General features: G+C 41.6%; 1 protein-coding gene across 3 annotated transcripts in view; it reads left to right on the forward strand.

Annotated features, from left to right (window-relative positions):
* The window catches only part of FAT3 (FAT atypical cadherin 3), a 322,500-nt gene that overhangs the window by 293,658 nt on the left and 3,845 nt on the right, over positions 1-24,997 (forward strand). For 2 of the 3 annotated variants that reach the window (XM_050900494.1, XM_050900497.1), the window contains 5 exons: positions 7,085-7,553; positions 17,028-17,181; positions 18,247-18,902; positions 21,049-21,162; positions 24,867-24,926. In XM_050900494.1, the coding sequence (XP_050756451.1) occupies positions 7,085-7,553; positions 17,028-17,181; positions 18,247-18,902; positions 21,049-21,162; positions 24,867-24,926 (1,453 nt within the window). The remainder of the gene's footprint in view (positions 1-7,084; positions 7,554-17,027; positions 17,182-18,246; positions 18,903-21,048; positions 21,163-24,866; positions 24,927-24,997) is intronic. The other variant, XM_050900498.1, reaches the window with a different exon arrangement.

Genomic DNA, 24,997 nt, shown 5'->3' on the forward strand with positions numbered 1-24,997 from the left:
GGTAGCTGGAGATTGATATCCAATCAATATTTAATTGATAAGTTCTCCATACATTTTTGTTCTTTGTTGGGTTTCTGTGGAACGGCAAATATCTGCTGGATGGAAAGGGAGTGCGAGGCTCATCCAAGAGCCTGCATGCATAGTATTTCTGCTAGAGCCTCTAATGTACAAAATGAAGACACTGACTTTTGTAACTCGGCCATGTCCTATAATTCAGCAGTGGGAGAAATGGCACAGAGCCTTTTGTGTCTGTATTTGCAATCTTTAGAGTTCTTTTGGCTGAATGCTTAGGTAATGTTAAAATGGCTAGATGAGTTATTAATGGGCAACAAATCATTTTACAGCTGTTAGACTGAAATATTTCATGAACAGGAGTATTGTCTGTCATTCACTGGGGACTCTCAGCGTTGTTCAGATTTGTACAAGACAATTAAGCTCTGCTTTGAGACACATAGAAATGCACAGTCTGAACTTCTCAGTATACTTTTTTGTTCAAAAAAACAAAACAAAACTGCAGGCTTGAAGACCTTCTTTGAAGCTTTCGTCATGGTTGCTCTTAGCATATATCAGTAGGGAATGTTTGCAATTCTGTAGTTTTGAAAAATGCTTGGAAAAAACCAAACGGCCCTGGTGGAAGGTGCCACTTGAAAACAATAGGAGATGATACAGAGGCAGACTGAAATGGAGTTAGAATGATGATAGAAGAATTTATTTTGTTAGAGTTTAGTGTATAAAATTGTCATGATTAAGGAGTACAGCAGGTCAGGTCATAGGCAACTGAGTGGAAATCTCCAGTTGAAGCTGGGAAATTTTGCCGCCAAAAGAGAAAAATTCATGCTATTACAAAAAAATAAGTAAGAGAGCCTCTCATTGCAGTCACCTGGGTTGAGTTTTTAGTTGTGGTGTAGGAATTATGTGTTTTCAGTCACCACTTCACACAATCACGTAACCATTTTGCTTTGAAAGATCCTGGGAGGAAAAAATAACACTTAAAAGAGGAGCAACAAGAGCTGTGGCTACTCTGCTCCAATCTCAGAGGCCAACCTCCAGGTCATGCTCTGTTTTGTTTCCTAGCTCTAACAAAGAATTTCCAGTTCTGAATGCATCTCATGCAGCACTTAGTGTAGAGTTTCAGATGCAGCTGCCACCTCACGTGTCCGATGAGTGACGTCCAGGGTTATGTATGGATGCAAAGGCTCCACTTTCTCCCATGCATTGAGCAGGGAAGGACATAGGGAATTCCTTTCCCAGAGCCTCATGCTTGGCTTTTAGGTAGGGCAGGATTTGCTGTTGCAGTGGGCACATCCTTTTCCGAGGTCTGGCCCTTGGCTTCTATAAGCATAGGGTTTAAAGAAAAGTAAAGCATTACATTCAGCATGTTTTTTGAAGAAATGGCAGCACTTAAAAGATCAGGAATTGCTAAAGTTTTGTTTGTGAAGGTCATTTAGCAGAGGAACATCAGACTAAGGTCTCACAAAAGTGCTCTATGGCAGACGAATGGCATTATGCTCAAGGGATGTAGCCATAGCAGGTCTCTTCAGGGATGGCAGCTGACTCATGAACCGCACTTTGAGGATCTCTAACTCAGATGTTTTCAAGCAAGTTATGCTTACACTTTCTAAGCATATGTTTTTTCATTTGTAAACCAGAGGTAAGGCTTTTTTTTTTTTTTTTTTTTAAACCAGGTACATATGTTGTGAGATAGGGAGGTGCTCAGAAATGAGGCCATTAAGTAGATTAATTAGAGGTCTGTAAATGTGAAGTTGTTATCATTTAAGCATTGCTTTCAATTAAATTAAACATGAGGAGAAGCTTTCCAAATAGAGGATAAAGGATGGGATCCTGTGCTCTTTTGAGCACTCTGGCATCACTCCAGCAAAGCACTTAATCACTTGCTTAACTTCCTGTATTTGAAGGCAATTGGAACTACTCACATACCTTAATTTTAAGCATGTACTTAAGTATCTGCTGGATTAGCACCAGAGGGCCCAGCACCATCACTGAGCTCCAAACAAAGGCAGAGGTGGAAGAAATTTAGACCCACCACATAGTACAAGCCCATGGGAGAACGGGCAGAAAACACCACCACTGTTGGGGCATAGAGTGGCATTGATTTTTTTGAAGCAAGTCTCCCCCATTGCAGTCTATTTAAAAATTAATGCTTCAATATGGTTTTCAGCGTTTAAATGACCAGCTTAATTTTGGGAGCTCATACATTTGTGATAACTCCAGGGATGTAAATATTTCACAATCATAACACGGTGTCCTTCTTAGATGAATAATCAATTCCATAGAGCAAACTGCTTGTCTACTACTTTGCTGAAAGCGTACCAGCTACGCTGTATTGATACAATATAATAAGGGTGTTATTTATTCAGCTGTTTCAAATAAAGCAACTCATCCATTGATTTTGAGAGGTTGGCCATTTTTTTTGTTGCGTGCTCTTGCTTTTAAGACAATTGGAGCAAAATGAGATGCAGGTCGATGGCCTTTTTTTTTTCCTTTGAAAAGATTACGTGTGCCAAAAACAGTATCACCATTTTCTTCTTCCTATGTAGCATCTATCTGGGAAAAGTAAGATTTAACAATTTAAAGCATTACGAGACCATTGCAGAAGAGAATTCCATAATTTATTTCATTTTTTTCAAGGAATATAATGGAGATTCAACTTGTTTTGTGAAATTTAAAGGATTAAAAATAGGTAAAGAAAGACCTTCCCATCATGCCAGAAATATAGCTGTTAAATGGTAAAAGGCAAGCATATGTTCTTCCATCCAGGCAGTTAATCTGAAACTTTGCATGGTTTAGTTAAGTGTATATTATACGTTTTAATGCATTACTGCTGCCTGGCTTATGCTGGATAAGACTGAAGCTTGGATGTGATCCCAGTTATGACTGGAGTTGAAACAAGTAATATTTTAATTAAATATACCATTTTACACAAACGAACCTGAAATGTAATTCAGCTAACGAAGTATTTCCCCAGATAGATTAGTAGGCAGCATGCTGTATCCATGGCGCGTGACTGCAGATGGACTTTGCAAGCCGAAGGTGGTCTCAGAAGAACCATTTGATCATTTTATTACCTATGTTGATACACAAATATGGATGTTAGCCAAACATCTTAGCCAGGCTAATATTCTAATATAATTTACAGTATGTGTTTGGCTCAATTTTGCTCACTGAATGAAACTGTTGAAATGTAACAGATTGCATCAGCTTTTGGAGCCTTCTCTGTTCTTTGTACTTCTCTACAGGTGAGGAATTTTGTGTCTGTAAGAGCATACATGCTTATGTATGCATTAACCTCACTGTCCTAGTAGTTATAATGAGAGATACTGTAACTAAGCCCAGAAAGCTCTGAGAGGTGGAAGCTTGGTGCGAATTCTCTGCCCAGCTAGGATGAAGCAGTGTCTCTCTGCTTTCATTTTGGTGCAGAGGGTCTCTGCTGGCGCTGAGGGCTGCATTGGTGAGGGGTTGCAGAACTTGCATCTCTCTGCTGTGAGACAGAGTAACTCAAGCTCTCTGCTGTGTTGCATCACACAGATGGAGAAAAAAGCAGTGCCACACGTTCAGTCCTGAACTGAGAGTCTGATGCTATCAGCCCTCAACCAGACCAGTCATCCCACTGAGCTTTTTGTCTGGATAACTGCTGAGCCTGGACAACAGCATTGGCCATTCACTGGATTTCCGTACTATTTGCTTGAATGTACCTCATTTAGTAAGAAGTTAACGTGAAGTTCAGCTTTTCTTGGTATGAAGGTCCAGGCTATAATCAAAGAGCCCCCTTTGAGGACTGAACAATGTCCCTGACATCACAGCGGTTACGAGGAATCACAGGAACACCAGGGATTAATTGCTGAATCAAAGATCCATGGTTGAATTCTCCATGCTTAGGAGTGGAGACATTGTTTTGCCCTGTTGAGTGGAGGACCCTTCTCCCCCTGCCCAGCCAGCCTAGCTGCTAAGTAGGCAGGACAGGAGCCCTTTGCAGCACCCGCTCCTCACCCGCTGTTCCTGCTCTTCCTCCTCCTCCTAGAGGCACAAGGCCATCAGGGGACAAATATTTCCTCCCTGCCCCACTACAGCAAGGCCTGTGACCATCTGATTAATGAAAGTACTTTTATGGTCCCATTGCTAGGGGTATCTGGGCATGTACAGTCTTTAATGTATGTATCCGTAAAGCAGTGGTGTGAGGTAGGGAAATGACGTTATCCCTCTTTTACTGATGGAGACCTGAAACTAATGACTTGCTTGAGATCCCAGAGGAAGAATGTTGCAGAGTGTGGATTCCCATGCATATCTATCATATCTTAGGCTAGTACTGTAAGCATCGGACCATCCTTTCCATCTTTCTCTCTAGCCTGAGGTGTGGGGTTACTATTGCTTTTTTAATAAAAGGAAGGAAGCATAGCCTTTCAGACAATATATATTTACTGTGTATGTCAGATCATCTGCTGGTAAAAAGAAATAAAAGTGAATGAGAAAGATGTATAAAACATATTTTAATGGCAAATCTTTTAGGTCATCGTTTCCTGTATACAAATGGTGTAATATTTATCCCAGGTGCTCATATGTGGTGTTGTATTTATAAAGATAATTGGAAAAGCATGTTCTGTGAGTAAGGGTAATAGACATGCAGGCAGTAGGTCCTTCAGGGTATAAGTAGTCTTAGGGGAGGTATATGTATATTATACACAATCAGTAGAACAGTTTCTGTAGGAAAAAGCCTTTTGAATAAGAAGCAAGTTAACTGCTTATCCGATGATGGCTGTTTTTCAAAGTGTAATATGTTGGCATGTATTTTTGTGTTTGATTTGTATTCCTGTTGAGCCAGATCACACTTTCTGAGCAGTGCCTTCAAGGTTTGTGGACTATTTTGCTGCACAGGGAGAAAAGAAAAGATTGCTCCATCTCTGGAGAGAAACCAGCTCAGTTTATCAGGGCATCTTGTTTACCGAGATTCCTCCTGAGCAGATGCTTAATAGGCCCAATTTCAATCTACAGAAATAGTTTACAGCTGAGTTTTGAGTCCTGTAAGAAAAGATTTTTTAATGAAAAATGATCCTGACTTATTTTTCTATACATCCATTAGCCTTTTTTGATTGAGCTGTAGGGGTACCAAGAAACATTCATCCCTCAAGCATGTTGTATTACAATCATAGATCATTTTTTCTCAGTTTCATTACATTGTACAGGTCAAGGACTTCAGAATAGCCAGCTGCCCATAGCAGGGGCTAATTCTTGCTCTTCTGGCTCCTTCTGCATGTGTATCCCTCTAACACCCCTCATGCCATGCAGAGTAAGTAGGTAGCTGGCATTTATAGGGAGCTTGTCACATGCTTAGCGTCTCTGTGTCCACCCCATCCAAGCGATTGCAGAGGGGTGGAGTGGTGTGGTTTACACCCCAACTGCCCAGTGTGACTTGGCTTGAGGTTACAGCCCAGTTCAAATCCAGCTAATCAAGAGACTGAGGTCTGGAAAGGAGAAGGAAGTCCAGAGATCACCAGAACTCAAGATTTTACCCTTAGCTTTTCTCCAAATAGTTTTGTGAACCTCCAAGGACAATAAAATGATGATAATGACATGACAGCACAGTCTGCTCATGTAGATTAACAGTATCCCATTTACCTTCAAGCCACATCAGAGAGCCTGGCAGAGAAGAGTTTGAGCACCAGTTCAGACATATGCCAAGGGATGTCTCTAGCTAACACAGTTTTAAGTGACTATTCATGCCAGAAATGGCCAAAAATGGCCAAAGACGGATGGACACAATGCAGCATCCTCACATCTGCATTAGCCATGCCAGTTTAGCAGGCCACCACAAAGCTCTGGGGGGTTCTGGCATTGACAGCTATGGCAACTCTGCTCTGCTGAGGGAGAACAGTAGGGTTGTGTTACGGATAAACCAGTGAGAGTACAATGCGTGCTGCAGGGAAGGATGAAAAAGGACACAGCGCCTGAACTTTTCAGGGGGATAAATAATGGGACAGAACTGTCTTGAGATGGGGTTTGCAGAAATAAATACTTCCTAGAGCATGACATAAAGGTAAAATAATTGCAAGAGCTTTCGGAGAGCTTGAATCCAATTAATGTGTCATAAGAAATTATTTCCAGCCTTGTCAGCCATTTTAAACTTATCTGCCATCTGTTAGAGAAACCTAAAATCTTTGGGTAAACTGCTAATCAGGAAAGCAGCACTTCATACCTATTCCCTCACTCTGCACTTTGCCTGCCCCAGCAGGCTAGCACAGATTTTCCCTTTATGAGGACTTCAGATGGGTGAGAGACTAGAGGGAGAGTGAGAAATCCTAACAATCCCTCTAAAGCCATGAATCCAGCATAAATATGAGGAAAGAAAGAAAAGAGCGATCTTATGTCATCTGTGAGGTGTATACAGAGCAGGTAGTGTAGCATCCTTGGAAAATAACTGACTTCGGGTCAACCAGCATCTTACTGTTGTTCTTAGAGAAACTGAACTTACAACACTTAGGGACAAATCCACACCTCGCTGAGATGCTCCAAAAGGTTACAGAGGCACAGGATGTGTGCATAAGCAGAGCACCTAACATCCCCAGCTGAAAGCAGTGGCCACTGACTTTGCCACAGGCCTCTCTCAAACACTCGGAGGTGGTCCTTTGCCCTGACTGTCCTTTTGATAGCACCAACCACGGGGAGCAGAATCGCAGCACACAGGTGGATGGTGGCACTTGCTCAGAGAGACACGACTGCTCAGCAGCAGAGCCAAGAGCAGAACATGGGTCCTCCGGTCCATGCCCTGTTGAGTGAGACATATCGTTATCCCAGTCCTCGCCTGTGTTCTGCATCTATATTTTTTCTATATTTTCAATTTGCCTGCAGTAACTGGCTTTGGGTAAATTCTAAGTACGGTGATATTTATCACCTTTTTTTTTGCTGATGATAAAGGCACAGCTCTTTGCTATTTTAGTGTCATGTAGGAGAGCAGCTTTAACACTGTATAGAGACTGTCTAGAAGTCCTCTGTCTTTCCAGATTCTCTGTGAGAGTGTATTACGAGATGGCTGAGCGCCTGAAGTGCTTAGATTTCTGTTTTCCTCCTGCAGATTGTCGATGGCAAACTGTGGTTCCAGTTGGACTGTGGAAGTGGCCCGGGAATCCTGGGAATTTCTGGCAGGGCCGTTAATGATGGAAGCTGGCATTCGGTCTTCCTGGAGCTGAATCGCAATTTCACGAGCTTGTCCCTGGATGACAGCTACGTGGAGCGCCGCAAAGCCCCCCTCTATTTCCAGACTCTCAGCACAGATAGCTCCGTCTACTTCGGCGCCCAGGTCCAAGTGGATAATGTCCGCAGCCTGACCGACAAGAGAACAACGCAGGTCTTGAGCGGCTTTCAGGGCTGCCTGGATTCAGTTGTCCTAAATAACAACGAACTGCCGCTCCAAAACAAGCGCAGCAGCTTTGCAGAAGTGGTTGGCCTGACCGAATTAAAGCTTGGCTGCGTCCTCTACCCCGATGCCTGCGAGAGGCATCCCTGCCAGAACGGCGGCACCTGTACCAGCGTGCCATCTGGTGGTAAATATTTTGCATTACTTTATGGGCTTCCCCCTCCCCATTTTCCTCTATAATTTATTGCCAGAGATGGTTTTATGCAGCAACATGCTTGAAAAATCTCATGAACTCTATAAAACTCTGATAGGTATTGCAAATTGTGTAAAAGCTGTTTGCTCTATAAATAACGGTGAAATGGTACCCCTTCTCATTGCATTAGTGTTCCAGGAGGAAATTGATTTATTGGCTGTTAGGTTAATCCTATTTCTATAGAAACCAATAGAATTACAATTACTATAATGCTCAGCTGGATTTTTCAGGATCCATTTACAGCATCGAAGGCTGTACACAAAGATGGTGATTTCAAACGTCCATCACAGATGCAATGGCACTGTTGCCTTTCTCTGTTTCTGAAGCTGTCACAAATAATGACTGAGCTGTCCACAAACACCTTGGTCCTTTTGTGAGTGAGTAATTTGATTACATGTCTGCATGGAAAATAGCGAGTCCGCCCCATTATAAACCCCCCCAGAAGTGTATTTTACGGCTTCCTCGGAGGCCTGAGTGATTCAAGGTCTAAGTAATACTATCCAAAGTTTATAGGGCATTGATGTAAACTGTGCTCATGTTGGAGTTTCCTATCCAGTGGTTATATGGTGGCTTGTGTGATTTGGTGCCAGTGACTTACTACCCTGTAATGCAGTGCACAAGTTACCAGACCATAAGAACAGTCAGCATCTTAGCAGGAAAAAAGCAATTGGCATACGTGTAGGACATTTCCTCTAGGGCTGTTCTCTCTCTGCAGTGTATGGGTTTCCCTTCCAGTTCCCCATATTGTATTAGCAGGCAGCATTGCTCACCTTTTCTGGCAGACTAAAACTTCATCTGAAAAGGAGGATGATCAACAGAGAGGTCTTCTGCAAGTTCAGAGCTTTCCATTCACTTATCGTCAGTGGTTTTGGTCATGGTTCCCTAGGGAAGTTCCATTAAACTCTTTTTTTATGGAGCATTTAACCACTGTCCCAGGGCTTTCTGCTTTAATGCGTCCATGCAATTCCCTTGCATCCATAATCATTATTTCTGTTTTTCATTGTTTTAAGCCTTGTTCTCATATTTCCTTTCTGACAAACCCCCCCCCCCCCTAGATTTTTCTAAACTTTAGGAACTCCCTAAACTTGAGAACAGTTTAGTTTTCAAGGGTGAAATCTGAGCAAAACTAACTGTCAGACAGAAGTTTCTCATTTGGATAACCCTACCCTTACAGGGTATGCCCTGACAACGTGGATTTTCTGGTGCTGAGCTATCTCAGCTAGCATCTCCTCTGGATCCTTGGCTTTAATTCAGCCACCTCTTCTCCCATGACAGGGAAAACGGTGCGTTAGGGATGCTATTGGCTTTGCTGTTGGTGGAAGGAGATGGGAGGGCAGTTGGGACGAATGAAGCACAGCACTGGCAAGCCAGGATGTGATGTGCAGCACGAGGACAAATGTTGCTGCTTGTGTCTGTCGTTAAGGGTTTTTATTTACCAAGGGAAGGAAAGAAAAGGAGTGCTGCACAACAAGGGCAAAAGAAAATCATTCTGAGGCAGAAGGATGCTGCAACCACTGGGAGAATTGCTAAGCAAGATTATTTAAATCCCTAGGAAATATGGCTGTAATATGTACATGAATGTAACATGGCTTTGACTCAGACTCCATACTTAATAAATGAGGTTAACCATTCGCCTAGCGTCCTAGGAAGCATGAGAACAGCTCCTTCTATTGATTTTATTTGAGTCTATTTACAGTATTGCTCAGCAATCTCATGATGAGTAAATTGAAACCTTTCTAACAAAATGCTTTAAAGTAATTCTTTTTTTCCCAGCGCCATGTGCATGCCAATTCAAACTGAGGGGAGACGTGGGGTGGGGGAGAAACAGGCAGCGCAGAAGATTGGACCCATTTTATTACTGGAATGGCACGCACCTTTTTCATGTCAACATAATTCGCTGCTGGAAAGCAGTCACGGAACTGATTTAACTTGCCTATGTTCCTGCCTCGGCAAGGGGGCACGTGCCCTGCAGGGATGTTTCGGCTGCCTGTTGTTAAAAAATCTGTTTGCTGTTTTTACTGCCTCAGCAGTGTATGTAAATAAAGGATTGTTATAAAGCCATAATTCCAGCGCAATGGGCCCTGACTGTACGTCGGTGGTTCTGCAGCCCAGCCCACAAGGAGAAGGCATGGGCATTTTTGTTTCCACCAGGCAAAGTGATTCTGTTGTTAGTGTCCTCCATATGCAAAAAGGCCACATATAATTAAATTCCATAGAGCCGAGAGCCCAACAGCATTGCAAATGCTAGTTGCGGAGCCACAAATTGCAGTGTGCATTTAAGAATCATCAGCCGTCGTATTCGTTGACATAGATGTTAGCAGCTAACTTTCATTTAAAATAGAAAAAAAAAAGTAATAATTCTTCATTTTTTATCTTAAGAAAGAAAATGGCAGCTTTTTTCTTTTTTGGTGAGGGGAAGTATTCAAAAATATACCATGCAAAGGTCCTTTTCCCAATCCCAGGGCATTCAGTAGCATCAGGATCTCTTGACTAACATTTTCTATGATATAATCCTCCTATTAAAGTTTCTGGAGAATGTTCCTTTTCCTAAACAGAGAGTATTTAGCATAATGATAGGATTTGTTTTAAAAAATAGATCCTCTGATTTGAATTTTACAGAGCAAATTTCATATACTGTTAACATCCTCTTTTTTACAAAAACCTTACTGTGCTTTACAAGAAAATTAAGAGAGAGAAAAAGAAAGTTCAGATTTATAGCTAACTTTAAAAGAAAACAGTCAAGCAAAGGTTACTCAGCATTGTAACATGAAAGAGTTGCTGGCTACATGCCAGAAATCAAAGGGGCCATGTCTAATTTACATATAATTTGCATAAATTGATCATCTAAAACACAAACCTCCGTAATAGTATTCCTGTTGTGAGATCTTCCTTTCAGTAGAAATGCCTACTGCCCTGTTCACCATTAATTAAAAGCTGCCTCCGATTACCTTCCACTTCATCCTGTGGTTACGGGAATAGGGTAATATTACGGCCCTGTTTGGGGAATTGCTAAAGCGATGCTTTGTATGCACTGGGAGTGTGTCCCTGCTGCTGCTCTTAGGGTTCGTATGGGTAAATTCACAGCAACTTCGAAGCGCCTGGCTCGGGGACGGTGCTGTGCATGGGCTGCACAGAGCTCGGGACTGATGGCAAAGGTATTGCCCCGACAGGAGAGTTGGCACAGGGCTGGTCACCGGTACTGGCTCTTTCTGTCTGACCTCTCTGCACATTGAACAGGAGGACAAAATGGGGATCTTAGCCTGCAGGAGAAAGCATTAGCTCAGATGCTCCGAGACATCGCTGAGAGGACAGAAAAACCTCTCTGCTTTCAAAATCTGGTTTCTGGGCCAGCAGAAAGCGACCGTGACATGAACCTCTGCTTGCACTCATGTGTTCCCACAGGTCCAAATCAAGTCCCACGGCAGGAGTGTATGCCCAGCGTTGTCGGTGGTTAAAGAGAGGGTACTGTGTGTCCAGGGACCCCACGGGGAGATCCCATGCATGCTTAAAAAGGGCTGGGAAAGGGGGGCGAGCACTCACAAGGTCTGACAGCTCAGGAGACTTCTAGCAGAAAGAGCTATATACACCTTTAGAACAATTTTCTTGGGAGACACTGGAAACTACAGTCCTGAAATATAGGCCACATCCTTCCAGACTTTTCAGTCCCTACCCATAAGTATGGGTCAGTAGAACTATTTTTAAAGAAAGTTGTTAGTATTTTGAAACCTGACAAACAGCATGACTTTCAGAAACAGCTTGGCTCTTTGGACTGAAATTTCCCAAGAAAATTCAACCAAGTGTTTAAAGTGTGGTTAAGCTATAAGCTGCTGAATATGAGGTCTTAAAATGGGAAATGTCACACAACCTTAATAATAGAGTGGTGCTACCAGGTCTGCCAATAGTAAATGTATGTTTATCTGCATGAATAACAACATGAGCAATCACAGCAATAGAAAGCTTTACTGTAATCAAATGCAAACACTGTGCCAAGGTTTTCAACCACAGAGAGAAACCTCGTGCTTGTAAAGCCTGCAATTATAAGTATAGTTACTTCCTTTTAATTTGATCAGTCCTAGATACGTCTGGCTTTGATTGAAGTAAATGACTTATATGAGTAGGCAATTTTATTTTAACATGAAGCATTTGAGCAGAAATATCTACTGAGTCAAGGACTGTGGGCAGGGTGTGAGGACAAAAAGTCATTGCTTTCCCCTCTCCTCATTTTTTCTTTTTTCTTTTTTTTTTTTATGAACAGAGTTAAAATCCAAAGGGAAGGGAAAATGCAACCTGGCACCTAGGTGGTGGTTTTAATACATGTTTTAAAGCATGTTGGCAACATTGACACACGGGTGTTTTAGAGGATTAGGTAGTTCATAAGGATGACATCAGGGAAAAATGGATGTATTAATACTGTAGTCATGAACTGACATGGTCTTACTTATGTTCTTGATCTCACTTTTTCACACACACAAACAAACCAGCATGCTGTAATGTGAGCATGCCAAATGCACATCAGTTAATTTTTAAAAGCTTTTAGAAATTTTGGAGGTTTTAATCTTTTTTATAGCTATGCTTTTAGACATCTGGATTTAAATTCCCACTTTCAAAGCACATAACACGCCAATCCTTTCATACAAAGCACCGGTTTAACAAAGACTGAGGTTCATTTTTGTACTAACTAGTGGCAAGACGCAATCATTTGTTTGAAGACAAATAACTTAAATCTGAAGTGGCAGGAATATGTATGGCTGAAGAACACACAGTTCTTGAAGGTGGCCTGGTATGTCTATAATACAAAATACAAATGCTGGGAGAGGTCCTCTTCACCTTCAGTTCTTCTCATCAGTTGACTTGCCATGAAATGCTCTGTGAGCAGGGCCAAGGGCAGGCCTGTTTCTGGACATTGAGTTTGTCAGGTCTAGCTGCACAGCAGGGAAAGAAACTACATGGGGAGATCAAATGCAAAAGCCAAAGCACGTAACAGGTAAAAGCCAGCTCCTCTTGCATGTGATAGAAACAGGAGCATACACATGTTCAAAAAAAGAATTGGCAGCAGTTCGGAGCATTCTCTTTAATAAAGCCAAGTAAACCTGAGGATAGACAGACATTCAGATGCTCAGGCTGGGAATTCTACCAACAATGGAGACGTTCGCTGCATAACGGCATCCCATCTGCTGATGGCACCGTGCCTGCCTTTTGCCACCGTCTCTGCTTATTAAGTGCCAAGCAAACATAGGTATAGGCAGGAAGCCTGTGTAGTGTCCTCGCTTACAGCATGTTGCTCTTCGGTAAGGTCTGGGCTGAAAAATCCCTTTTCCTCTGGACAGGGACATGCCAACAAGGCAGGAAGAGAAGCTGTTGGAGTCAAAGTGAGAAGGTGAGACTTAGCTACATAGAGGGGACTCAGATTAGTGGAGAAGCATGAGAGAGGCCTTATAAAGCAACTAGAAAGCCCAAGACTGTGTGTAAGCAGGAGAGGGCTATGTCTACATAATGTTTTAGATCACAACTGAGCTTTGACCTGAATCTTCTGATCATCCCCTCTCACTGTGCTTCGGTTCCCACTGTGGAGAGGTGAGGTCTTGGAGGGCAGGACCAGGCTTCCCTCTGGACGGTGCTGAGCTGGAAGACGTGCACCAGGGGTGCAGCTAATGTGATCCTAAAGCCCTGAAATGTGTGCACTGAGGGTGCTGGGTCCTCAGCACCAACTCTTTTGCTCCACAGACCCACTACCGTTTCTCTGCAGGGCTTGCTAATGTAGATATAGCCTAAAAGGGCTATATCATTGCTCATAGCTTGTTGTTGCTCTTAGGTCAGCTGTTGGTACAGGTTGTTGTGGCACTTGCTGAGGGTGTTGTGGTCCCACCCCAGTAGCATTGTAGATGTGTTTACCAGAGCTTTCTATCTTTTTCCACTGGTTCCCTCTGAAGAAATACAGTGGTAACATCACAAAATTTGCTGCCTTGGAGAACGTAGATCAACATTTTCCAGCATCAGTATGCAAAATAAATATTCATATCTCTTAGAAGGAACTCAGATGGACTGTATGATCTTAAATGTTGATGAATTTCCAAGACTTCCAGTGCCTTCATTGTGAACAGGAGCAAGCCCTAGATTGCTTGAAAGGGTTTTTCGTCCCCTGCTGAGAGGACAGGGCACTGAGCCTTTTCTTCAGCTCTCCTGTCCTCGGACATGGGAAGTTTGCATATTATTCTTGTGCTAAACAGATGGGAAGAAATGCATGATACATTACCTGGATATTAAATTAGAAGTGTAATAAAAACTCTTTGTTAGACCTAGGATGTACCGACCAAAAGGGTTTTCTCTATGATTGCACTTTGTCCATGGCCATGTGTCTACAGTGTGCAGTAGCGGGCAAAATTACAGCCTCTGCTGAGAGGTTTGGAGAAGCATAAAAGGTCTGGCAAGTCTGCTGGCCGAGTCGATATATGCTGTGTACTGAGCCATCGTATCAGCTCTTCACTTCCCTACTCCATGAATTTCGACATATGCTTTGCTGTGTTGGAGACCTCCTGGGTGAATGCTCTGCAGCTCTGAGCGTGTGTGTCACGGGAAAGTTCTGTGTCTTTTGCCAGGGGCTCAGAGTTGGCAGGTGTATGGCAGTGCTTCCAACAGGAGGAAAGTCAGAGATAAATATCGTAATTTAATACTGTCTTCTTTTATCGCCTTTTTTATTTCTAACTTTGATCCCTGGACTTAGAATCTATACTGAATACTTCAGTCTTCTAATATCTGACTGTGTTCCACCATCATTAAATCAAATGCAGTCAAAAATGTAGGCTTTCAGAAGCACACTTTTCATTTTGGTCTTGTTCATACATTGCACTGTAGAGCTCTGACACATCTGGAGCATTCAGTTTAATCTCCTCTTAGTATAAAATGTTAATTGAAGTTAATATAAAGAATAGGCAACAATAATAACTAATAAATCCACATTCCTTTTATACTTAGTGGTAAAAGGATTATTTTTTTTACCAAATCAATATTTCTTAAGTTTTTCTGCAGTCACTAAATGTAACAGAATATGTTACAGACTGAGAACCCAGAACTTAATCAGCTGAAACAAACAGAAGATGTGAAAAGAAAGTGATTCAAAGGCTTTATCTTACAAATGATTGGCAACTAGTAACTTAGGTACAGAAAGTTGGTTTTTAAAGTCACTTTAAAGTTATGTAGGTTTAAAGTATCAGTTAGCAAATAGAACATATCTATTCTGCTATTATATAAGGCAACAGATTTGTTTGTGAATAAAATGTTTTATATTTGAATTTAACATTTTCATTTCATTTAAACTCATTGAGACCATGAAAATATATAAAACATTACTGCAAATTTTTGAACTATAGATGTCACTGTTCAGTCATAAAATGAAGCACTGAAACAGCCTTATTTATTCATGCTGTGATTTCTACCTACAGTATTTCTAGATCAGCTACTTTGCCAATTAACAATAAATCTTTTATAGGGATGGCATCAAAATGCAATGCCTGGTCCAGTCGCAGTTTTGTAATTCTTCAGACCCAGATCTCTACAGGTCCAGAAAGTTGTTTGCATTGCCTGAGTTAGATATGTATAAGACACCAAAAAATAATCCCAACTTGCTGATGCTGACCAAACATGCTTTCTAGGAATCCCCAAAGTCAAATCATTTCTCTTCTTAACTCTGCAACCTTGAGAACAGCAGTGCTTCTATCTCCCTTCTTGTAGCAGGACAACGAAACAGCATGATATTTGAGTATCTATTTCATTTATCTTCAATTAAATAGGATTGGACTCTTGACTGAATACGCCAGCAAGTCTGGTTCCAAGTTTATTCTCAAAAGCCTGTCCTCATGAAAGAATGCAATTAGAGTAACTGAACAAGGTGAATTGAACCGGATAGGACATAAAAGATGTGGGAGTCTTAATGCAGAATTGCTTTTGCCTCATGCCTGCACTGAGCTTTTCCATATTGTTTCCATGAAATTCTTTTCCTTGTAACTGTGCTGGAAATTCCTGCCTTGTTTCCTAGAACAGTGGCTTTTAAAATAAGTATTTTATTTTTTTTCAGATGTATAGATATAGAAAGTTTTTAAAAATATGTTTAAAAAGCTCACCACTGAGGGTTGATATTTCAGCTACATCAGCTTGATCTCCAATAATTTTGACACTGAATTGAGTTGCATTCAACCCTTTCAGCTCTAACTCCAGCAGTATTAATGGCAGGAAGGTTCCTTGTTCCAGTTGCTTAATATGCTGCATTCAGTAAGTATGTGAACCCCATAACTGGAGCTTGAACCTTGCCTATACATCTGTTTCGGACATTTGGATTGTGTAAGCAGTGTTTTAAAAAATCAGCCAAAGTTTTTTACAGATGTCCAGGAAAATTTTGCTAGTTCAACAACTCTCATCTAGGAGTCTTTCCATCCCAGGGACTGCCTACATGTTCCTTGCTCTTTTCGAGTGAAAAAGCACTCAGATTTCAATATCCAGTTCACAACATAAAGAGATGCACTGCCTCACTGGATTTCTTTATGACCTTAAATGAAGCTTTTACTAATGGCATTGTGCCATATGAAATCACAAGGAGAGGGAAAAAAAAAGAGATTTGTCATTTGATACTTGGCAGAGTGAACTGATGGGTTTAAAAACCGTTTTTCACTCTGATGTTTCTCCTCTGTTGGCAAGAAACGTGGAAGTAGGACTTTGATCCCCTACAGGGTCCCCCTCCACTTGAGTGGAGTTATGTTTGATGTATTGCAGCCAGTAATTAATCAGTTGCTTAACAGCAAACACTGCACATGATCAGCTCTGATTAGGGCTGGCATTGCCCAGTTCAGCTGGTATTATGAAGTTTATAGTTCATGCCTCGATGATGTGCTTTATGAAAGTGGTAAGTACCACTACCAAGTGTTTTATTACTGTCACATCCCTACTGTGTCGTCCTTGTAAAAGGCAGATGTGGAAAAGCTCTCAGCTTGTCTATTTGCTCTTCAGTGAAGCCCCTAAAGGAGTGTGGGCTGCCGCTATCAGCAAATATGGTCTGTATTTTCAAAAATATTGGGAGATACATCCTTGATCTAGAATATTTCTTGTGACCAAAGTTGTTCATGGACAACATTTATTCTTATCTGAATCCCGACGATCAGGATGGTCTGGGTTGCAGACTGGACTCCTCTGGTCCCTCGTTGTAGACATGAGCTCCAACTGTCCAGACATCCCAGATAAACAAACTCTCTACTGGCATTAGTGTGGACCACACAGACATACCAGAATGAGTATAAACATCCCCTTTCCCCCACAGTGCAATATATTTTTTGGAGTAAGGTAGCCAAATGGATTCCCTTGCTTCTAGACAGATACAGTGGTAGGCTTCTGATTTATTTCTCTGTGTCCCTCACCTCCCAGGCTACCAGTGCAATTGCCTCTCCCAGTTTACGGGAAGGAATTGTGAGTCGGAGATCACAGCCTGCTTCCCAAATCCCTGCCGGAACGGAGGCTCGTGCGATCCCATCGGCAACGCTTTCATCTGCAACTGCAAAAATGGCCTGACGGGAGTAACGTAAGTGACCCTCCCCAGGTGGGCAACAGGAGCTTTTCAGTTCAGTGATGGCGGGTTATTTGATCAGGCATTTTGTACTCAAAAGCTATGATTCACTCAGTAAAAAATAAGCCAAAAATTAGTACTTATTTCAAGTATAGGCTAATGACAGCTGAGAAATCCATGAGGCCTGCATTCAGAAATGCTTTTCTGAACTTGGCCTCCTAAATTATTATTTCAGGATGTTATCTCCAGACAGTTTTCACTGAGATATGTACACCTAAGTGTTAGAGGCTTTTTGAGCAATCTCATAAAGCCTGTGGAAGCTGCTGTGTAATCTTTTTTTTTGAAAATGGATCAATTATTTAGTCACCTTAGCCCTGACATAAAAGCCTAATTTATTGCATTCATTTTTTAAAATCCCAGCCTTGATCGTATACTTGGTACAGAAACAGAAAATCCCCTGACCTGCCCCTCAACATGCTTTTTTCTCATCTAGTTTGTCTACTGTTTGTATTTTTTTTCTGCCTTTTTTTTGATCACCTGTTCTTCTTTCCAATTCTCTTCTCTCTTTAAAGTTCCTGTTCTTTTTTTCCCCCTGCTTCTCTAATATTTGCTCATTTTATCTCCAGCCCTAAATAATTTTACATAGTCAGTATATCCTCCTCTTCTCTTAAATAAGTACTCTGATTTTTTTACTATATTTTTTCTCAACTATTTCCTCCTTGAATCCTCTTAATATTTTGTATTGAATTCCATAGGATGGTCCAAAAACAATATAAAAAGGCTGAGATTCTCTGTTACGTTCAGTGAGCCTCATTAGGGTCAAGGAGCCTTTTCCTATCAGATGCTTTAAACTCTTATTTACTTCTTGATGTTTCCATTTTATTGTCTTAAAAAGCCATGGAATACCTGTAGAAAAAATGAAATAGCATTGAATAATATGATAATAATATGATCATTTGCCAAGCACCAGCAAGGTGTTAACTGTAATGGTACCACTTTGACAAGATAAGTCGTCATGTACAAGCTAGGCTGTTTGCTAGATGTTCTCCAAAATCAAAACTCTCCTCTTCTTCTTTTAAGGTGTGAAGAAGACATCAATGAGTGCGAAAGAGAAGAATGTGAAAATGGTGGCTCCTGTGTCAACATATTTGGTTCATTTCTGTGTAACTGCACGCCTGGCTATGTGGGGCAATACTGTGGTCTTCGCCCCGTGGTGGTTCCCAATATACAAGCTGGGCATTCATACGTTGGCAAGGAGGAGCTGATAGGAATAGCCGTGGTCCTGTTTGTCATATTTGTGTTGATCGTCCTCTTTATCATCTTTCGCAAGAAAGTTTTCAGGAAGAACTATTCCCGCAACAACATCACACTCGTACAGGATCCGGCTACTGCCGCCCTGCTCAACAAGAGCAATGGCATCCAGTTCAAGAACATGAGGAACAGTGGAGACAGCAGAAATATCTACCAAGAGGTTGGGCCTCCACAGGTCCCGGTGAGGCCGATGGCCTATACCCCATGCTTCCAAAGTGACTCGCGGAATAACCTGGACAAGATAGTGGATGGGCTTGGTGTGGAGCACCAGGAGATGACAACTTTTCATCCCGAGTCCCCTCGAATACTCACAGCCAGGCGGGGGGTGGTGGTGTGCAGCGTAGCTCCAAACTTGCCCGCCGTGTCTCCCTGTCGCTCCGACTGCGACTCCATCAGGAAGAGTACGTGGGATGCGGGGACAGAAAGTAAGTACCGCTGCATGCCGGTCTCGCTCTTCCCTGCCATAGGTAAGGGTTGCCTTCAGGGTGCAGCAGGTACAGTGGCACAGGTACTCTTAATGCTCCAACCCCATACACTTGCAATTGTTACATTCCTCCAAGAAGTGATTTGGTTTAATTTTGAAAGGTTATAATTAAACTAGGCATACAAGACCTCTACTTCTATGCATTAAGTATGACTAAATGCATTTCTTTCACTTGTTCAGAAAGCACATATGAGTAAGTGCTCTGAGCGTTAGTTCTTGAAGTAATACAGTGCAATCATCTTTCTATTGGAAAAAAAATAATTTTGGGCAGAATTCTCAAATATAAACTCTACTAGGTTTGGGCAGTTTGTGTCCTGGGGGAGTTAAACTTCCTGCAAGAAGCAAATCTGTTTTGCAACAGGGACAAATGAACTAATATTCTCTACTTCCAGTGTCTATGAAATTAAGCAGAAAATCATGCACTACTTAGAGGATCACCTTTTCAGTCCCTTGCATTCCCATCTGCATTCAGTCTCAGAGTGATCACAAAATTTCTGATCCCCACGCTTACCCTGTTTGTCCTCTGATGGTTTCTCACCTGATAACACAGCGTCCCCTCCATTCCTGAACAAGTTGCTGGAGATGCAGCAAACTTCACATATTCTGTCACAGCAGGAAATACCAGTTTGCTGGGCCAGAGTTACAGCCCTACTTTGTCTATCCTTGCAAGTCAGAATATGTCATATGGACTGGGAGGTGTTTGCTTTAGCATATAGAGGGGTTTTATGATGTTTTCTCTTTTTAGTAGCTTTTCCGAATGCATCTTCAACCCCACTGCAACACAGCCTTAACCAAAACTGTCAAATAAAACTCCGTGATCCAGAAACTTTCATAGTCGTGTAGTTTTAGGCAATAGAAATTGAGGAGAAGAGAGAGGAATCTGGCACTGCCTTATACCTGTGCCCTGACCTGCACATTTTCATCTAAGGCAGCACATTGGCTAAGGTCTTCTAGTGAAAAACAGGAATTAATTTTCATTTCTTCGGGCTGTATTTCACAGTTGTGTTGTGGTTGACCTTTTTAACCATTACATATAGTTTTGCTGATTGAAAGCATCAGCATGCCAGCCCCGATACATGCTCTGTTCTGTATTCTCCTGGGTGTTTCTGCTGCAGATGCTGCTGGTATCTGTATGAATTTCTGCACAGCATGAGGCCACGCCATGGAGACGGACCTCAGCTGTCAAGGAGTGGGAAGCACTGCAGCTTCATTACTGCAGCGCTCGCTCCATCCACTACATACCCTGCTTCTCAGCAGGAGCAAATCAGCCCTTACTGTATGGAGGTGCCCCATGCTGGGTAGAAATATCTACAGCTAGCAGGTGGAGAGCTGTACTTACGTGTTTGCAGCACCTGAGCTTGTTCATTTGTAATTAGCTCAAGTATCTATCTCAGTGCTTACTATGGAGGATAACTTTTTGTGTTCCTTATTATCACTCATATAATGTGTAGTTGAATGTGTTTATTCATGTGTGTTTAATTACATGAGAATTTATACCATAGGCTGCAGTTACATTTCTAAACTGTAGAGGAGTTGTCAAGACTGAATGTCCCTGATGAAAAGCAATGTAAATTGAAGCTTAATCTATTATATGTCAGTGGTGGAGCCATTAAAATCTGATCCAAGGGCCACTGATATGAATAAAAAGATGCTAAATAAGTTTATTGAGCATTGAATGAGCCTTTAATGAGGCTCTCAAATTAAGAAATGAACCGTAAAGATAAATGTAACTGTAATCTCTTGTATAAAATGTTTATACCACATTTTTCAGTCATCATTTTCTTTGCTGCTGAGACTACATGTCATCTAAAAAGGCAATACTGAATACAGATGTTTCTTCCTTGATCACAGTGGTGTCAGTCACTTGAAAGACTCTTTGGGCTTCAAACACTTCAAAAGTCTAGGTGTCTTCATCAGCTGCCTTCTTGACCAATAGGTCATTTCCTCTGTCTGAAGGAAATAATTTTATTCTGACAAAAAAAATAGAAGGCTACTTGTTGGCAGGATTTAAATGGCTCTGTGGTATAAATAGACAAATGTGCATACCTAGAGAGTACCACTTTGCTTTGTTTTTGCTGTCAATGAAGGTAAAGGGGTTGATGATGCTGAAGAAGTGACCTGTTTTGCAGGAAGTAATAAAGGCAGCAACTCCGAAGTACAATCCCTCAGCTCCTTCCAGTCTGATTCCGGTGATGATAATGGTAAGAAATGGTTTTATCTTTATTATGCTAGGGATAAAGCTATTTAACTCTCTTTCTAATATTATTAAAAACATTTAGGTGACATCTAGAAAACCCTTTAATGATGCTAGGAGTCAGAAAGTCCTGGGTTCAAACCCTCACTTTGTGTACCTTTTTTAAATTATAGGAACATAATTAAAATCTTGGTGCTTGGAGCTGTTGTATCAGTATCAAGCTTTACAGTGAACTAAAGGTGTGATACAGCGGAGTCATGTTGCCAAGATATAAGTTGACTAGTAGGTTGCAAGTGAAACTGTAGAATTTCTGTCATTTTCGCTCTTGGAAGAGGATGACTTTCATGAATCATCAGTCAAATTAAAGGGAATTTCTGTGCCATTTGCCAGGTCTCATTCATCGTCCCAGCAAAACTCTGCTGGTGCTCAGCAGCAGCAATGAGCGGATGAGCCAGTCCCTAGTGGCTTGGCCTCTCCCTGGCAATCACAGCTCAGTGAACAATAGAGCACCATTAAATCCTTGCTCAGTGCATGTTCATTGCCCGCTCTCATGTCCTACATCATTAACTCAGTGGGTGACATGGGCAGAGCCATACACAGCCTGAAAGAGGCCTACAAAGTCAGAGCAAACCTTTGTTCCTACAGCCCATGTATGTTGAGCAGTGGGTCTGAGAAAAGGCAAGATGTTTCTGCCAGGGAGGGATGATGGATGTCAGGGAAGCCTCATTCAGATACACAGAAAAAGATTGGCACAAAGAAATTGTACTTAGTTTCCTCAGCCACCAGCTAATGAACTGTCTGGAGACTCAGTTCCTCAGTCATGTCATACAGCTCTTCCCTAGGTACTCCTAAATGTCGGAAAAAGCACTTAAAGCAAAGTGCACTTGCAGTTCCTTTTGGTTCAGCTGTGGCTGAAGCATCATGAGTATTTTTGTCAAGCTTCTCAGTGCTTTTCTGCCCCTTCACCCAAAAAAACCCCTTTGGTGTTTTTTAGAATAATTATTAGAATTATTATTATTTTAATGATATATATTTATATTATAATTACCTTTAGAATAATTATTCAGGTAGTCATTTATTGGATGTGGTTACTTTTTATATCTCCCAAATTCTAATTAGGCTTTTCAAGCATCTGATCCTGCCCCCATTTAAATCAGTGACACGATACCCGCTGAAGCTGGATTGGACCTTCTGTGCCTGCTCATTTTTTGTGAAAGCTGTATTTAAAATATGGCCTTTAGAGATAACAATTCTAGTTCAGGGTCTAAACAAATCCATATCTTCAGGGAGAATTAGGGAAGAAACTTAAATCATCTGAGTCGTTTTGCAGAGGTCAATGCAAGACTGCACGCTCTGGTTTTCTTGCAGCAGCAGGGAGGGTTTGCAGTGAAAGAGCTTAAAATATAAATACAAGCATAAGTAAGCATATATATGCTCATATATATGTACATAGGGGCTAATGGATATCCCTCTTGAAGCCATAAATCCTTCCCCTTCCTGTCATGTTAATTCTTTGTGCTTCACATGCCTGCAAAGGGTAAAAGGTTGTCAGTGAAAACACAACAAATGCAGTTCAGCATCCACGCTCTTTGGGGAGACAGGACAGGCGGCTCCTTCTCAACACTCCTTCCTCCAAAGCCGAGAGCAATGCTGCTGGGTGCTCACATGGCTAGCAGTGGGGACAGGCTTGTGTCAAGCTGCTGTACAAATGACCGTGCCGACACTGTCTTTCGAAACTGGTTAATTGCTTCCGACTGGGGAAACCTGTTTTGCACCAGAGAAGCACTGGGACGCATCCCACCGAAGGTGTGAACAGCCCTATGATGTTCAGTTTGTATCAGGTACAGGCAGCCTCCACTCACCCTCTCCACAGTGCTTAGAGCCTTCTCTTGCTGGGTCGAATAGGGGTTGTCTCACTGTGCAAACTGTTTTTGGACGTGATTTTGAACCTAATTTTATTTTTTCCACCTTATTTCTACTGCATTTAAATTGCTCAGCTCCCATAGTCTTGCTGAGAGTAGTTAGCAGTATTTTTTGTGATCAAAAAGCAAAAATTTTTATTAGCCACAAATCTAAAAAAAAAAGTTGCCCACTTTCAGCAATAATATTTTGAGAAGTCACTTCAAAGGCAAGTTACAGGTTTCCATGGTAAGCTGTTTTGAATGCAGGGCTGGGGGGGGGGGCGGAACGTGACGAAAGTGGTTTTAGGTTACTGTTTCACTGCAGGCCAATGGATGGTTGTGCTGGGAAGTCCAAGGAACTGCTATTGACGACAGCAATTTTTACCCCTGAGCAATGCTGTATCTGGGTATTGCCTTGTGCTGAGCTGCCTGGGGTAGAAGTTTCCCTCCCTTCCGTGAACATGCTCTGCTCAGCTCCCTTAGTTGCAATGAAGACTGTGCTGGCCCTGATTTTTGACCTTCTGTTTTTCACGCTCAGTTGTTCTCCTCTTAGAGTTTAGGGCTGCCCTCCATCTCTTTTCCCAGCCATGCTGCAGCTAATTACATGGAATCACTTATTTTTCCATAATGTTTATTATGCATTAGCCAATACAAGTCTCCCTTGTACAATTACAAATGCTGTTGATGGCATAAATGTGCTCAACGTAGACATAGAACACGGTTTCTTTGGTTTATCGAGGCTCTTTTTGCCAAGCCTTCACAAGGACTGAGGAAATTGGATGAGATCCTTGATCCCATGCCCAAAATTTAACAAAGATGTCAAAATATTCAATATATATTTGAATGGCACTATTACTGTTAGCATGTTTCATGTGACCTCTAAGTCTATTGGCTGTGTGAAACAAAGAAGTATGTCTTGCCCAATGTTTCCGGTCCCCTTCTTAGCCTGCTCCAAAGCAATTGGTTTTCTCATAATTAAAGACAAAGGAAAAGGGACACATACAGCACCCACTGAACCAGAGCTTTCCGTCTGGTTTTGGTGGGTTTTATTTCAGGTCCTCAAAGGCGGGGGTGTTAGTTGGTCCAAAATGCAGATCATCTAGAGGACCACACATTGTAGGCCTGTTGGACTCCACGTTAAACAATTGCGCAGTCTATATTAATTATTTCAAGGGAAAAGTATGTTTTGGTAAAACACCTGCAGAGAACACACAAAGCATTTGTGAAAATATTCTGTCAAACACAGATCAAAATTTGAACCAAACCTACTTGGATGTGTCCTCCTAATTACAGCAGTACTGCTTAATGTCCCCGAGGTATTACAAGGCACAGCACAAACAGTAAATAAGTAAAACATTCCTCTTAGGAAATAGATTGAGTTTAGCACCGTTTCTGCTAGTGTGATGGTCTAAAAGATAATGATCCCTTGGAGCACATGGCACCGTCTCTGGAGACCTTTAAGCAAGAATGAATTAGAAATTAGTATCAGGTAGACAAGATACTGCTTTGGTTAATTGAATCAGCTGGCCAGTCTGCTTGAATTTATGAGGTGATACACATCATCCCATATGCCTTTCTGGAAATGCACTTTTGGAATTTATCACCACTCTGAAAATGTATGAGATTATTTGAAATGAAATGTCCTGCAACCCACTGCATAAATCATGCAGTGGTCGGCAGCCTTTTTTTTTCAATGTCAGTTTTGTCTGTTTGAGAGAATTTATTGTGGTAACATATGATGTGTGTTTTAAATACTAACCTGAAGCTGTCCTTCCCCTCCCTTTATTTTCTGCTTTCCCTCCCCTGCAAGCTTCCATAGTGACTGTCATACAGCTTGTCAACAATGTAGTTGACACTATAGAAAATGAAGGTATTTATTTTTTTTTCTTTCTTGTTATGCAACAATGCTTCCTGTTTTCATTGTGAAACATTCCAGCAGAA

The sequence above is a fragment of the Gymnogyps californianus genome, chromosome 1, assembly GCF_018139145.2.
Source record: "Gymnogyps californianus isolate 813 chromosome 1, ASM1813914v2, whole genome shotgun sequence".
NCBI lineage: Eukaryota > Metazoa > Chordata > Aves > Accipitriformes > Cathartidae > Gymnogyps > Gymnogyps californianus.